The sequence below is a fragment of the Psammomys obesus genome, unplaced genomic scaffold (genome assembly GCF_907164565.1).
Source record: "Psammomys obesus unplaced genomic scaffold, mPsaObe1.curated_primary_1811, whole genome shotgun sequence".
NCBI lineage: Eukaryota > Metazoa > Chordata > Mammalia > Rodentia > Muridae > Psammomys > Psammomys obesus.
In genome coordinates, this window is record NW_026596046.1 from 11,984,085 (window position 1) to 11,999,086 (window position 15,002).

Below are 15,002 nucleotides of genomic sequence, written 5' to 3' on the forward strand. Positions count from 1 at the left end.
ATAACTATGCTTAAGTATACTCTGCTTTTTAAACGAAAACACAGGAAAGCAAAAGGAAGTTGAATGAACTGTGGCACACTAGTGTGAAGATGTTTAATCATGGTTAAACATATGGAACAGACATTAGAAAACCAAGGTAAGGAATATGGGTTTTATCAGCAGTCAATGTCATGTAAACATTTAAAAATTCAAGGGAGATTACATGCAAAGAACAAGAAGCCACTGTCTAAGGCCAGTTAAATGTTTGCACTTATGTATGTTTTCCTTTGGGAACCAGACAGTAAGCATCTAAGCTATGTTGCTATTTGTTTCTGAAACTGTAATGGGAAATAAATCACAGCAGTATCTAGGTATATAAGAGGCATTTCCAAGTCTAAACCGGCATTGGAAACAAGTGCCATTTTGTTTCTTTCTCTGAAGAGTTTTAATATGGTGAATAAACTTCACATGCCTAGTTAGGCATGGTGATGCCTGCCTTTAATCCCAGTACTCAGAAGCCAAAGACAGCTATTACTGTGCTGTCAAAGCCAGCCAGCCAGCCTGGTACACACAGTAAGTTTCAGGATAGTCAGGACTGCATACTGAAATCCTAACTAGAAAAAGAAAGTAGAAAACAAGCCCTAAAAGCCAAAATTGATCAAAGATTAGCCAAAAGAGAAAAAAAAAAAAAAAAAAGTTAAAACTTGGCCCAGGAATAGCAGGAATAGGCATAGCAGAACTAGAAACCAATACCCAACAGTAGTTAGGATTATAAATAGAAGAGGCAAGTAAATCAAAACACACTGGACCAACCTGGTAGAAAAAAGAATGAAAGAGATTCATACTCTAGCCTTTCTGCCCACACTCACACCTATTCCTTATGGACCTCTGCTAAAGATGAGAAATTATTTGCATAATTCAGCAAATAACTTTATGGATCCTTTATTAATTGAGATGGCTAATAAATCCCTCTGCTGGGCCCAGCCACATGTAACTATACATTTTTACCTTTTTAGTACTGATGACCTAACCATACAAAGATTTTAATATTCCTAAAGATGTAATTTTACCTTGAACTCCTACGTATATATATATATGTATATATACACACACATATTTGTATATGTATGTATTTGTTCTGTGTTGGAGACTGAATATGCAAATCCAATCTCAGTAATGCTTTCTCAAGTGAGGCATAGTTTCATACAACAGCCAGCATTAGTAGATTAGACATCTTCTTCTGAGCTCTTCAAGGACCAACACATACATATAAATAAAAATAAACCATTAAAACAAGTGGGTAGTCATATGCCTATAATCCCAGCACTTGGGAGGCTGAAGCATGTGGATCTTTGTGAGTTTGGGGCCAACCTGGTCTACATAGTGAGTTCCAGGACAGCCAGAGATACACAGTAAAATCCTTTCACAAAAAAAAAAAAAGCCAGTTTATCATGGCACATGTCTCTAATGACAGTACTCATAAGGCAGAAGCAGGCAGATCTGAGTCTAAGATGTCTAGGCTATACAGTATTCCAGACCATTCAAGGATATACAATGAAATCCTGTCTCCAAAAAAAAAAAGACAAAATTCTAATACTAAAATAAGTTTTCCTATCCCTAGCCATCAGCATCCTCCAGCCATCCAATGGCCCCTAAAAGTCAAATACCATTACAGAGCAACTTGTTGAAAACTAAAATAACTGATCAACCCAAATCTGTCCCCAAAGCACCAAATGGTTGTCTTTTAACTTCACATGGTCTGAAAATGTTCACTACTGTCTATAATTTAATATCATCTATATAATATGAAGATGCAAATACAAATTTGTATCTTCCTAGAATGTAGATGAAATTTAAGAGATGACAACACAAAACTTAATTTTATTCAGGTGCTTATTTTTTTTTTAAATAGAAAGCAAAATTCTTTTGTATTCTGAGTAGTTCATACATAAGTCTTTCAAATAAAATCTTACAAGTTCAGATGTGGTAGGCTGGAAGTAACTCTGCTGGAGGACTTATCTAGTATACAAAAACAGAGCACCACAGAAGTGATAATACATGGAGGAGTTCAAGGTCATCCTTGGCTATAGTGAGATCAGGGTCAGCCTAGACTACATGATAGTCAACCTCGCACCCTCCCCCCCCACACACACACACAAAATCAGACACCTGGTGATGAAGTCACACAATTACATAATTCTTTTTCTACCAAAATAGAGATGTATTCCAATGTGAATCAATGTGAAAAATGTTATGCAACTTAATTTTTTTGCCTTGGGTATTCCTTGCTACAACACTCCTTTCTAATAAGCAAAACATAACTACAATGCCTTCATTCAGACTGTTCTGTGGTTTATTTCATTTGCATTATTCGGGCAAGAAAATCTCTCTTTATGGCAGTGTTATGACCCAGACCTGTAATCCCAGCATGTGGGCTGAAGAAGAATCTTGAGTTCCAGGCCACATCAGCCTATAAAGTAAGACCCTGTCTGAAAATGAAGCAGGATGGGGAGGGAAGGACTGGCCAGGCATAATGGTACACACTTGGGAGATAGATGCAGAATGATCAAGGGGGTAAGGCCAGGCTTGTCAACACTGCAAGCAAATTCCTGGCCAGCCCAAGGTACATGAGACTATATCCAGAAACAAACAAAAAGACATACTAATCAATCTTCTTTGGAAACACTCTGCTAGCTAGTCCTGGATAGCAGCAAATTTGCAATATCCAGCCCAGGAGATACCTTCTTCACATCAGCTATCCGTTCCTTCTTAGAGGCAGGCTTCTCTTTGGCTTCTGGAAGAACTGGCTGGGATTTGGAACCTGCCGATTCACTTTCAGATTCTGATTGGCTCTCAGAAGATTCAGAACTGCTATTGGACTCACTGCCATGTCCACTTCCTTGATCGCTGCCCTGCTCACTTTCAGACTGACTGCCAGAGTCTGAACCCGAAGCTTCTTCAGAGGCTGAATGACTTAAAAGACACAGGCAGAGAGAGAGAAAACTTAGAAACATTTAAGAACTGCCACATAAATTGGATTTTTTAAATCCTCTGGTAATATGTCTTCAGACCATAATTTCAGCAATTTCACATCCAAATCATTTCTATTCTTTCGCTACAAATAATGCTTTACTTTTCCCAATGTTTTTAACTTTTACCTTCATATTTTTTGATACCATACATAACAGGTGATTTACATATTTTCACATATTCAAGTAAACATGGGTCCTTTCATTCAAAAGAGGTAGAACTATATAACTCCAAGTATTTAAGGAACTCTGAGACCTATGAAACACTATGATCTGCTAAGTCATATTGGTTTAAGTACCAACACCCTCTTCAAAATAAAGACAATAATAACTTCAAAATGTCAAAAACAAACCCACCCCAAAAGGAAGAACGCAATTATCCAATCAGGGGTACTCAGAGACAGGTGGTCAGACTCAGGTAGGAAGCCATCTACAGTCCAGAGGTCCTCTCCAAAGCAATGATTCCAATGAGAATGCTACTACCTGGCATTCTCTGATAATGGTCTAGGCACATCCCACTGGCCATCCTAATTCCAAATCCTCACAACTGTGTGGATTTTTCACAATCATGAAAGCCATAAAATAGACACTTTAGGTTGAGATGTAGACACAATAGAATAAGCTTGAGAGGGAAGTTTCTTATTTACCACTACTGTATCTTCCACACTAGAACTAAGGTCACATAACTAACTAAGCAAAAGTCTGTGGAAAGAACTGGGGTGTGGGTATAACTGGGTTGGTAGTGTTATGTTCAAAGACAGCAGGGGCCCTGTGCTTCAACATGACACAGGTGGGGTGGGTGCATTCAAATTAAAGTCAGCCTCTGCTACATAACAAGTTTAAGGACAACCTGGAACACATAAGCCCCTGCCAAAATAAGAGAGACAAGTTACTGGAAACTTAGACTGACCAAATCTACAAAAAGCAGATTACAATACAAGAGGCCTTTAAGTCAAGATGAATTTAGTCTCTAAGGAGGGAGGACAAGAGAAATACAAACTGCCTGATCTCCTAGTGTCAGGTATTCTGCTACGTACTTTACACATATTTATTCTCCAGGATAAAACTATGAAAAGACAGATTTTTGAGAAACTTGGCCTTCTTTCTCTCTCTCTCTCTCTCTCGCCTTTGGAGTCTATACCTTATCCCATTCTCTCACTTTCTAGTGCATCAGTATTCTGAATGTAGGCATGTCTGTGTACCATGTATATGTAGTACCCAAAGGCCAGATGGGCCCCCCCCCCCCAGGACAGGAGTTATAGACTGCTGTAAAGAGCCATGAGGGAGTCAGAACTAAGCTACATACATAGAATTCCTCTGAAAGAGCAGCTAAAGCTCCTAACTGCAGAGCTATCTCTCCAGCTGCAGAGCTATGCCATCTTTTAAGCACGTACACCCACCTAAAGAGTCATGAGCATCACATGACAGCTATGGAAGCAGCAATACTTCTACATAAATGCTTTGAGACTCTGACATCCACTCTCAGACACCCTAACAGAAAGTTCTCCCAGCCGACACCACCACAAAACTCAGGGCACTAAAGGATTAATTTTGCTGCCACCATTTGCACTCAGAGAGATATAGAACTAGCTGCAAAACTTCCTTATAAATTAGAGGTTTAGAAGGCCCATTCTCCCTGAAATGGAGGCAAGGAAGAATCTGGAGGCTAGGCAGCTGAGTATTTATGAAGGCCGGCCCTGGTCTTTGTACCCGTCTCAGCATGAGCTAGAAAATCCAGCCTCTGACTACTCCCCCACGCTCATGTCTGTATGATTCCTAACCCTCTCTGTAAGATTTACTTTATGTGTATGAGTGTTTTGCTTCCATGTATGTCTATGTACCAAAGGCCAGAAGAGGGTTTCAGATACCCTGGTTGCTGGGAACTGAAGACCACTATTGGCCTCTTAACTGTCAAGCCCTCTCTCTAAGACCCCGCTCATCTCTTCATCATTCCTCCCCTCATCCCCATTTGCTCTGACACTTGCAGAGGCATGGCATAAATCCCAGTACCATTCCCCTCCAACCGCTGTACACAGTGCTTATGCAGCAAGCTAAGTATCTAATTTTGTGAGCTTGGTATCATCTTTTGTAGGAATGTAGGCTTTTCTCTCTCATGTGCTAAGCTCAGCCAATTAGATACTTCCAAATGCTAACCTGTCAGTGCAACTGCTACCGTGAGAAAACTGGCAGCCCCACCTTGGTATCAACTTCATCTCCCAACCTCTGCTACCTCTCAATTTTCACAGTGATTCCTGCCCCTAAGAAAATTAACCCAAAGCCCGAGCAGTTGAGTTGGGGATATGGCTCAGTGGTACAGTGCTCACCTATTCCTACATAAATCTGGGGTTTGGGGCCCAACACCTATTAAAGAATGATAAATCTAAGTTTCTGTAAAGCCCAGCTATTTGACATATTACCTTGTTTCCCATTTGTCCTATCTTATAAAAATAATGTGGTCACTTGTCAACCCTTCAAAACAGGCTTGAAAGCTAAGGTGTTGTCTTTTCAATGTTCCTTGTGCTTGGTGTATTAGCAATTACTGACTGACTTAAATATACAATGTACCTGCCTTCACTTTCCAGCTAACTCCAGACTAGAACTTGTAGGTGGAATCATGTGACAATCATCACAACTAAAATAGTCAGAGCAACACAGTATAATCAACAAACTAAACTTTCTTAGAAAAGAAATATTCCAAATGTAACTGAAAATTGTTAAACTACCAGTTTAAAGACGAGAACAAAAGCTATAAAAGTCAGCTTTAGCCTACTACATACAACACTCCAATTAAGTACAGAGGTTTTTTTAGTCTCGTGCAGGAAAGCAGGAATCACAGCAGACAACACAATGTGTCAATGCCATGTCAGAACAACAGTTTCCTATGAAATGCCAGAGAACTAAGCTGTATTTCAATGTCCGCTTTGGTTATTTTCAAATTGTTCTCTTAACCAATAAGATATAAATATCTGTGATTCGTTTCTGTATATCTTTATGTCTGCGCACAATATTTTGATTCTTTCCCCATTGCTCATTATAACCAGTAAGGCTCTAAATATTCTTGTTTATACCTTCTTGGACAGCTGTGTTTCTGCTTATGTGCAAGTGACCATTAGAAATGTAACGCTGCATACTATTACCACAGAAAAAGACCACATTTCCATTAGCACACATTTATGTAAAAGGTAATCTACAAATTTGTTAAAGAGTGGCTTATTCAGTGGGATGGGGTATGTTAGTAGATTCCACAGACTAACTTATGCTTGTAAAATAAAAAGTAAAAAATGGAACACTACAAAAATCAAACTAAAAAAAAAAAAAGAAAGTTATAGTCACGTGTGGAGCTGAGGCAAACAGATGTAACCACATAAGATACTGGCATTCTTTATGGCGTTAGTGGTGAACTCACAGCTGCTTATTAATTCTTAAATATTTTTAATGTATAAACTTGTTTGCTAACCAAAATAACACATCCAGAAGAGTGAAATCAAGGCAAGAGAACAAGGTACTCAACCCTACACAGAAAAGTCTGTCTCCAAAAGCAATACAAATATTTTTTTTCTGGTTTGTTTGTTTCTTTGTTTTTGCCCACACACTAGGACACAGGTCTATCATCATGAAATTAATGTAAGTATGGACTATGTAAAAAGACCCCATCTTAGACAAAGAAAGAGAATTTTATTTTGGAACAAGGCAGCTAGATATAAGACTTAACATATTCCAAGAGAAGGAATGATTTAAAAAAAAAAAAAAAAAACCTTAATAAATATTTTTTTGGGGGAGAGTTGTTTTGGTTTTTCTTCTTTGAAATAGAAGCCCAGAGACACAGCTGCCTCTGCCTCACCAGTGCTGGGATGATAAGCATGGAGGAGGACAAGTTCCTTACTGATGGAAAGAACAACAAAAATTTAAACCTGTACTATTTAGAGAAGCAACAGCTGCAGTGACACAACGTTTCCTAAAATTTGGAATATTAAGTACTTTAGCACTACACAGCAGCCTTCACACGGATCACAGAAGTTCTAAGACTGTAAATAAAAAGGTCAGCCTGGCATGTGCTGCATGCTTTAATAGCAGCACTTGGGAAGCTGATGATCAGGACACAGCCTGTATCATATATCCAGAGATAGAGAGACAGAGGCAGACAGAGCAAGCACCAAATTCAGTTCAGAGCTGACAATCCATAAATAAAGACTTTCTGGTGTAATAGTAATCTCACTTTCAAGGTGTAGTAGCTACAGGGCAGCTGAAATTACGTTCACATGAATTATCTACTACAACCTCATAAAAAGCATATTCATTTCAAAGTTATTCAAACTTTAAACAAATTTCATACTTTTCATCTAGACAAAAAAAAAGGCTATGTGTCAAAATTCAAGAGAGAGAGAGAAGACAACTAAAAAGAACACCTTTACTAAGGTTTTTATGAAACAAATCAGTCTTACAACTGGACTTTGAAACCAATAGGGTCACTTTCATTTCTTAAAGTGCCATTTTCAAAATGGCCACAAGAGGACAGCACAACATTCCACTTAAAAGAGAGAAAGCCTGTGGGTTCTCCGTCCAAGAGCCTCCATTTCCGCACATTGGTGTTTATTTTCCTAACTCACAAAATGGCTGAACTATTTCCTACTTGACAGAGCTTTGTGGTTACTGCTGTTGAATGCAAAATATGAAAGAATGCAAAGTAAATCTATACTGAAATTCCACAAAGAGATATCCACACAAAGTTCAAAGTATGGACATTAACAGTGTCAAAAATATCCTTAAATCAATCCTATAAAGACAGTCTTTGACAAAGTTAATGACGTTTATAATGAAAGTTTTGGTTTCTTTGTATGTTATATAAAAATGCTTTTGTTTTAATCCAAAGTGTGGGATTTAAGTTGGGCTACAGTTTATCCACATCTGTTAAGTGTCAAGTGCAGGTCAGCGAGGGGCTCTTATATTTGTATTTACTCTTAGGACTCTAAGAGGCTGAGAGACTGTGCGGTGTTTTTTTCAGGGGAGTTCAGTGTTGGCCTGTGATGAGAGGCACAGACAGGAGAGAAATGCTTCCAGGCGCAGCAGCGTGGGAGGAGCCTGCTGGCTGCATCTCATCTGCAGTTGATGGAGATGAGGTGGAGAGCCCTAAAAGAACCCTTGACCCTAACTAGCCAGGAGAAGTAAAGGGCTCTGGGGGCCCTCTCCCCACTAACCTTTTCTCTCTCCTACTTAAGGCTGGGGGGTTGGTGGAAGGGAGGTAGAGGCCTAAACACCCCAAATATAGTAGAGTTTAAAAAGAGAGAGAGAGAGAGAAAGAGCCACCGGTGGCATTTGGCTACAGACACCTGAAAACCAGAATCTGTACTACCCACTCCTATGTGATATTGCTGGCCCTGCATTACACACATTCTCAAACACATTAAGTCAACCAAGCAGCCATATGACTGCTCCTTCTAGGTCATGGCTGGATGTCTTTAAGGAACTGAAAAGTGTAAGACACTTCAATCAGCATTCTCACTGACAAAGAGATGTGAAAATTTCTTAGGCTCTGTCTTAAAATTCCTATACAGCTAGGCAGTAGTGGTGCACACCTTAAACCCAGTCTACAAAGTGAGTTCCAATACGTAAGAAAATATAATCAAGACAGAATATCAAAAAACAATATTACTAATTTGGGAGATATATTACAATAGACAACTTTACACATTTTGTCAAAACTAAAAACATATTAACCAATGATAAGGCAGTATGGAAATAGTAGTCACCCCACTAAAAGAAGTTTAGACACCTTTGGAGAAGGTATTAACCAGTAACATTTCTTTCTTTTTCTCATTTCTTTTCCCAGTATTTACTTAATGAGTGGGTATACATGTATGACATGCCATGACAAACGTGAGGTCAAACTGACAGCTCTGTGGGTTCCAGGGCATCTATCTTTACTCATGAGCTTTCTTTCTTGCCTATTCCAGAAATGGTTCTTAAAAATAAATGTATAAACCAGGCATAGTTGTGTACACCTATAATCCCAGCACTCAGGGAGGCAGAGGCAAGTGGATCTCTGTGAGTTTGAGGCCAGCCTAGAGTTCAGGACTGCCAAGGCCACAGAGAGAAATCTCATCTCAGAAAAAAAAAAAAAAAAAAAAAAAAAAAAAACCTAAATAAATAAATAAATGCATACATACATACGTACATAACTGTATGGGCTGGGTTGTGGTGGCTCATGCCTTGAATCCTAGCTCATGCCTTGAATCCAAGAGGCATAGCAAGGCAGAGCAAGGCCAGCATGGTCTACAGAGTGAGTTCCAGGACAGGCAGGAATACACAGAGAAACCCCATCTCAAAAAACCAAAACCAAACAAACATACATGGGTGTGCTACCTAGGTAAGTCAACGCTGGGCAACAATCAAGCACAAACCTACTCAAAGGAGAAGAACAACAAAAAAGTGACATACATAACCATGTACAAAATATACAAGGTGTGATTTATCCATATTATGCAAATAACTTTAGGAATAAGATTAGGGCTTAATTACATCTATAAATACAAATGACAACCTAAAAACTGTAAGTTTTAGGGGAGCTATGATCTGAATGTAAAGTGAATATATAAAAATAAATTTAACAAACTGTAATTAAAATAAAAAATAAAATGAAACAGAAAATAAATTCAACAAAAAAACTAAATTTTAAAACAGAACTGCATAAGCAGTAAACATTTTTTTTTAATTTATATGTGCCAAGTTAGCACAAAAGTGACAGTAGTAAAAGGATGTGATTGGATTGTAGCTATGTTCCTTTTACTAAAACTTTTGTTTCTTCAAAATTTTTCAAAAAGGTTTATTTGCTTTTTTTTGTTTGTTTGTTTTGAGACAGTGTCTCACTGTGAAGCTCTGGCTAGCCTGAAACTTATAGACCAATCTAGAACCTAGGAGATCTGAATGCCTCTTCCTTCCAAGCAGGGGCTAAAGGCACACCACTTTGGCCAGCAAGGTTTCCTCTTACCACATAGCTGATCCCTTCCTAGGATTCAGTTCACAAACTCAAGACAGACAGGAACAATTAAGGAGAAATGACAGGGAAAAAAGAGGAATCTGGCTAAGGCCTCTCATCAGGGAGAATAAAGAACTCCAACACAGTTGACACTGTGAAGGCAACTTTGCCCAGATGAGTCAACTATGGCTTCACTGCATTCATACATTCTCTGAATCGCAAACAAGAACAAGCCTAAAGTAACCCTTTTCCACACCCACACGCCTTGTTTGTTTTTGAGCCTGGGTTTCCCAGGCTGGCTGGGTGTTTTGGAACTCTTTAAATAGAATAGTCTGGCCTTGAATTCACAAAAAATCTACCTGTCTCTGGTGGGATTAAATCTGTACACCACTATGCAACACTGTTTACAGCAGCATCTTTAACTTCCCCCTAAAAACTCTAGGCCTCCACTTTATCAGATGTAATCTCACCCAATGCATATCAGAAACCATCCCACTATTTTAACCATCCTACTTCCCCAAAAAGAAAAGGTCCCTCAGAAGAGGGTTTCAACAGAAGAGGAAGGAGGAAGTGTAAGGCCAATGGAGGGTAAAAACAAATCAAGTCTATGCATGAAGCTGTCAAAGAACATTTTAGCAGACCTTCAAGATCACCAAAATCAGTATTTATAGCTACAAAGACCTTAACCTCAACTCCTTTGAGGAACCCAAACTCACAACTTACTCCCAAGTGTCCTTTCATTAAAATTTATGTTAAAAATGTACTGGGCCAATAAAATAAATCTGTTTTGTGTGTGTATGTATATCTACATATATACACACACACACATAAAGAGAGGGGGAGAGGGGAAGAGCGACTGAGATTGAACCAACTGGAAATGAAATTCTTTTCTGTAGGGAAGCCCTGAATGCTGATTGAACTGAAAAGTTTCTCAACGTATTGGTGACAGTAGGAACTGACTAAGTATGTCTCTGCTTGTCTCCCACTTGCATTGACATCTATCTTGCTGTAAGTCTATGGAAGACCACTTATTTGGAGTAGGCAAATATGCCAGTCAACAGGAAACCAAATCAAAATGATGTCACTTAAGATAAACTTCTACATTTTTTACCTTACCTCCAGGGCAATTTACAATGTCACAATCAAGTCTTCTCTGTCTTAAATGCTTAAGGAACCAAAGAAACCAGAAGTGCCCAGCTTTTTGTTCCCTTGTTCCAATAGACTGCTTTTGTTTCCTTGTTCTAATAGACTGCTTGTTCTAATGGACTACTCCATACCTTCCTATTTACTCATGAAATGCTGTTCATTCCTCAATCACTAATAAAACCCAATTGGATTTTCAAACTTCTGTTAAAAACTGTCATTTCTCTACAAGAAAATTCACTTTCACTTTAAAGAAAAACACACAGACTTCATGGACTAACAAAGCTAAATCCCAACCATGTTTCTCAAATTAAAGCAGACAGTGATCGTAGTTTACAACGGCAGAGGGTTTTCCTTTCCCAGCATTCATAAGGCCCTCTACGTTCAATCCCAGTGTGACTGAGGGTAACAGACCTGGTGGTACAGGCCTATCACCTAGCTATTCTGGAGGTTAGGGCAGGGAGAATACCCAGAACTTACATAGTTGTATCTGAAATTCTCATCTGGGACCAGGCAGAAGCCACCTTAAGCTTTCTCATGCTACTTCTGCTGCCCAATAACCAATTAACATTTTCATCTTACATGGTTTACCAAGTACTCACACTATTAGCCTCAGCAGATGTGAGTGTAAATTACATAAAACAGGCTAGATTTGGTCTCCATGGAGAATTTTATGCCTAGTTAGTTAATCAGGACCTGTCAACAATTACAAGCTGAAAGGCAAGAAGAAAGCTTTCTTCCCAGGTAAAAACAAGACTAAGTAGCAAGCTAAGAAAAGCTACAAGGAAACCTCCCTGAACTGATAAACAAGGTTCTAGCCAACCATCAAAGGGGATATTTACACTCTGATCACCAAGAATAAATGGACTAGTTTGGTCAGGAGTCCTTTTTGAACCTCCCAAGTCTATTTTCTATTAGCTAACTTGTAGACTATAATTTTTGTAACGTTTATAAGATAGACTGTGTTTAAGAAACTTCAAAGTGCAAAGGAGATTAAAGGTCCTGGTTAGCAATCCCAATAATAAATGTGCAATGTTCATGTCCTCAAGAGTCCTTGGAGCTAACTGAGAAAGCAAACAAGGTGAGGAGATTCAGTTTAACAATCAATCCATCACCAGCACCCACAATGGCAAGAATGCCACCACATTTTTAGTTATACATGCTTTCTATACTGGGACACCTTGGACAGGGTTGGTGCTGGACTGGCGAGGGCGTGCTCATGTTTATAGGCTGTTTAGCATCCCATAATTCTATGCACTAGATGTCAATAGCACCTCAGTACCAGGTAATAACTAAAAATACATCCAAACAAAATAAAATTGGGTGTAAGGAGCCACACAACGTCAACGGTAAAAAGTGGCCACTATACATGACCCTGCTTCAGAAGCACAGCACAGTACTGCCACTTACTATTTTAAAAGATTAAAAAAAAAAAGACGCAGAAGCTCTCACCCAAAATTCTACAGCTTCAAAGAAGCAAAAAATGGCAGACTGTGGTGGCTCACATACCCATAATAACATCACTGAGGAGACCACAGCTGAAATGCCTCAAATTCCAGGCCAGCCTGGGTAAAACCATCTCTAGGGGGGAAAAAAAATACAACAACAACAACTAATAAGCAAAAGAAGAGAGAAAAAAAGAAACAGAGATCCAAACTGTTGATAGCTCTCTGTACACCTGTCACACAACTCTATCCTGCTGCCAAAACTCTGAAGCCTGCAGTCACCTGAGTACTGCTCCTGGGTACAATCCCTAAATTACTCTATTTTAGCAATTTCCAAGCAGGAAGCCTGGACATATGATTGACAACCCAGGTGCCTAATTCTAAACAAGAGTATTTTTAGACTTATAAACTCAAGTCAAACTTTTGTCAAAAAGAGGAAAGAGTATTACAGAAGTTTGGTCCATCAGTCCCAATTTTCACCTTAGCACCCATATAGTGCCTGTGTGAATGTCAAGCAACCTGTACCTAATCTGAACAGAGAACACACTAATCGTTAATATTCTCACCATCCATCTGATCTAGGACTATTTCTCAAGAGAACAAATCTACAAGACAACAAAGTCAACAGGAATCCAGGTAGTTCTCAAAATAAAATGTGCACAAAAATTAAACTTAGAATACAGAGGAGGACAAGCATAAATTTTCATGCATTATAGACGAGCCCAAAGGCACATGTGGCAATAAAGCCAAACAAACAACAAAAGCCTAAGTTAGAAGGTTTACAAGACCTCCCCATCCACCCTACACTTTCAGGATTCAGCTGCCCTCAAGGAAATCACTTCAATGGCCACACTTTCGCCTGAGTTTTGATGTAAAACAATGGCCTTTTGAAAAAAAAAAAAATCACATCTACAATACACAGTACTCTTTTGAGTTTTTTGTTTCTTTAAAATGAAAAAGGTGGCTATCTGTGGTGGCACATGCCTTTAATCCCACACTCTAGGAGGCAGAGGCAGGTGGATCCTCTGTGAGTTTGAGGCCAGTCTGATCTACATAGTGAGTACCAGGATGGCCAAAGATAGGTAGAGAACCTGTCTCAAAAAAGAAAAAAAGGAAGGAAGAAAGAAAGTGCAAAAAGGTGGGCTAGGGAGAGGGTTCGGCAATAAGAGCAGTTGCTGTGCAAACATGAAGACTTGAAATTCAAATCCCCACAATCCCCATAAGAAGAACAGGTGTGAGTCTGGAGATGCCCAGTGTTGCTGCTCTTCCAGAGGACCCAGATTCAATTCCCAGCACTTACATGGCAGCTAACCTGTCTATAACTCCAGTTCCATGGGAATCTGACACCCTTTTCTGGTCTCCAAGGGCACCACAAACATACATGCAGGAAACAGTCATACACATAAAATACAAATATATGAAATCTTTGAATTAAAAAAAAAAGTTAGCTAATGTGCATGCCTTTAAGCAAAAAACCCAGGCAGAGACATGCAAGTCTAAGTTCTAGGCCAACCTGGTCTTCTTAGTTCCAAGGCTGGCTGGAACCACATAGTGAGACTGACCTGAAATAAAATACAATATAGGTGTGGCGAGAAAATGCAGTGCTGCGACACAGGAAGAAGAATCACTTGGCAGGCTAGCTCCATACCCAGTGAGACCCCGTCTCCAAAGCAACAGGGCAGAGTAAGAGGCCACCCTACATCCTCATCTGGCCTCAGTGTGCATGAACTACATATACCACACAAAAGATAGACAGATGAGATAGACAGATAAACAGACACACACACAGACAGACAAAATGTTAAATCTTTACGAACAGAAGACATTTTACTAAGTCTCCTACTTCTTCTACAGCTTTTTCTGAATCGACAAAGGAGTTAGCAACCATTCCTAAAAAGCTTAAGCCATACAAGAGCCAAGCTACCAAAGACCTGAGTCACAATTCCACTACTGACTCTGTTATACTTCAATTCTCTCATTTACAAAACAGGGATGATAATACCTCTTCATGAATGAGGCTGGGTTCATGGTGGCTCTTACTGAGCCTTCTCATTATTTTCTTTTAAGCAGCCTCTCACAATCATTGCATCCACAGACTTGATACCTATCAAAATACAATGATTACAAACACAGGGCCAATTGGGAGCTCTAGTGATGTTTGTCTTTAGTCCCAGGGCTCTGGAGCAGAGATAAGTGGATCCGAGTTGAGGCTAGCATTCCAGGATAACCAGGGCTACCGAAAATGACTCCATCTCAAAAATCAAAACAGAGGGAGGGGAAAAAAAAAAAGCAGGGCAGGCATGGTGGCACACACCTTTTATCACAGCACTAGAACAGAGGCTGGCAGACTGAGTTCAAAGGCCAGCCTGGTCTACACAGTGAGTTAAAAGCCACCCAGAGCTACAAAGTGAGACCCTGTTTCTAAAAAGACAG

General features: G+C 39.4%; 1 protein-coding gene across 1 annotated transcript in view; it reads right to left on the reverse strand.

Annotated features, from left to right (window-relative positions):
• Positions 1–15,002, reverse strand: part of Chd2 (chromodomain helicase DNA binding protein 2) — a 115,534-nt gene that overhangs the window by 90,934 nt on the left and 9,598 nt on the right. Inside the window, exon 3 of the mRNA XM_055623046.1 lies at positions 2,721–2,952. Within this exon, the coding sequence (XP_055479021.1) occupies positions 2,721–2,952 (232 nt within the window). The remainder of the gene's footprint in view (positions 1–2,720; positions 2,953–15,002) is intronic.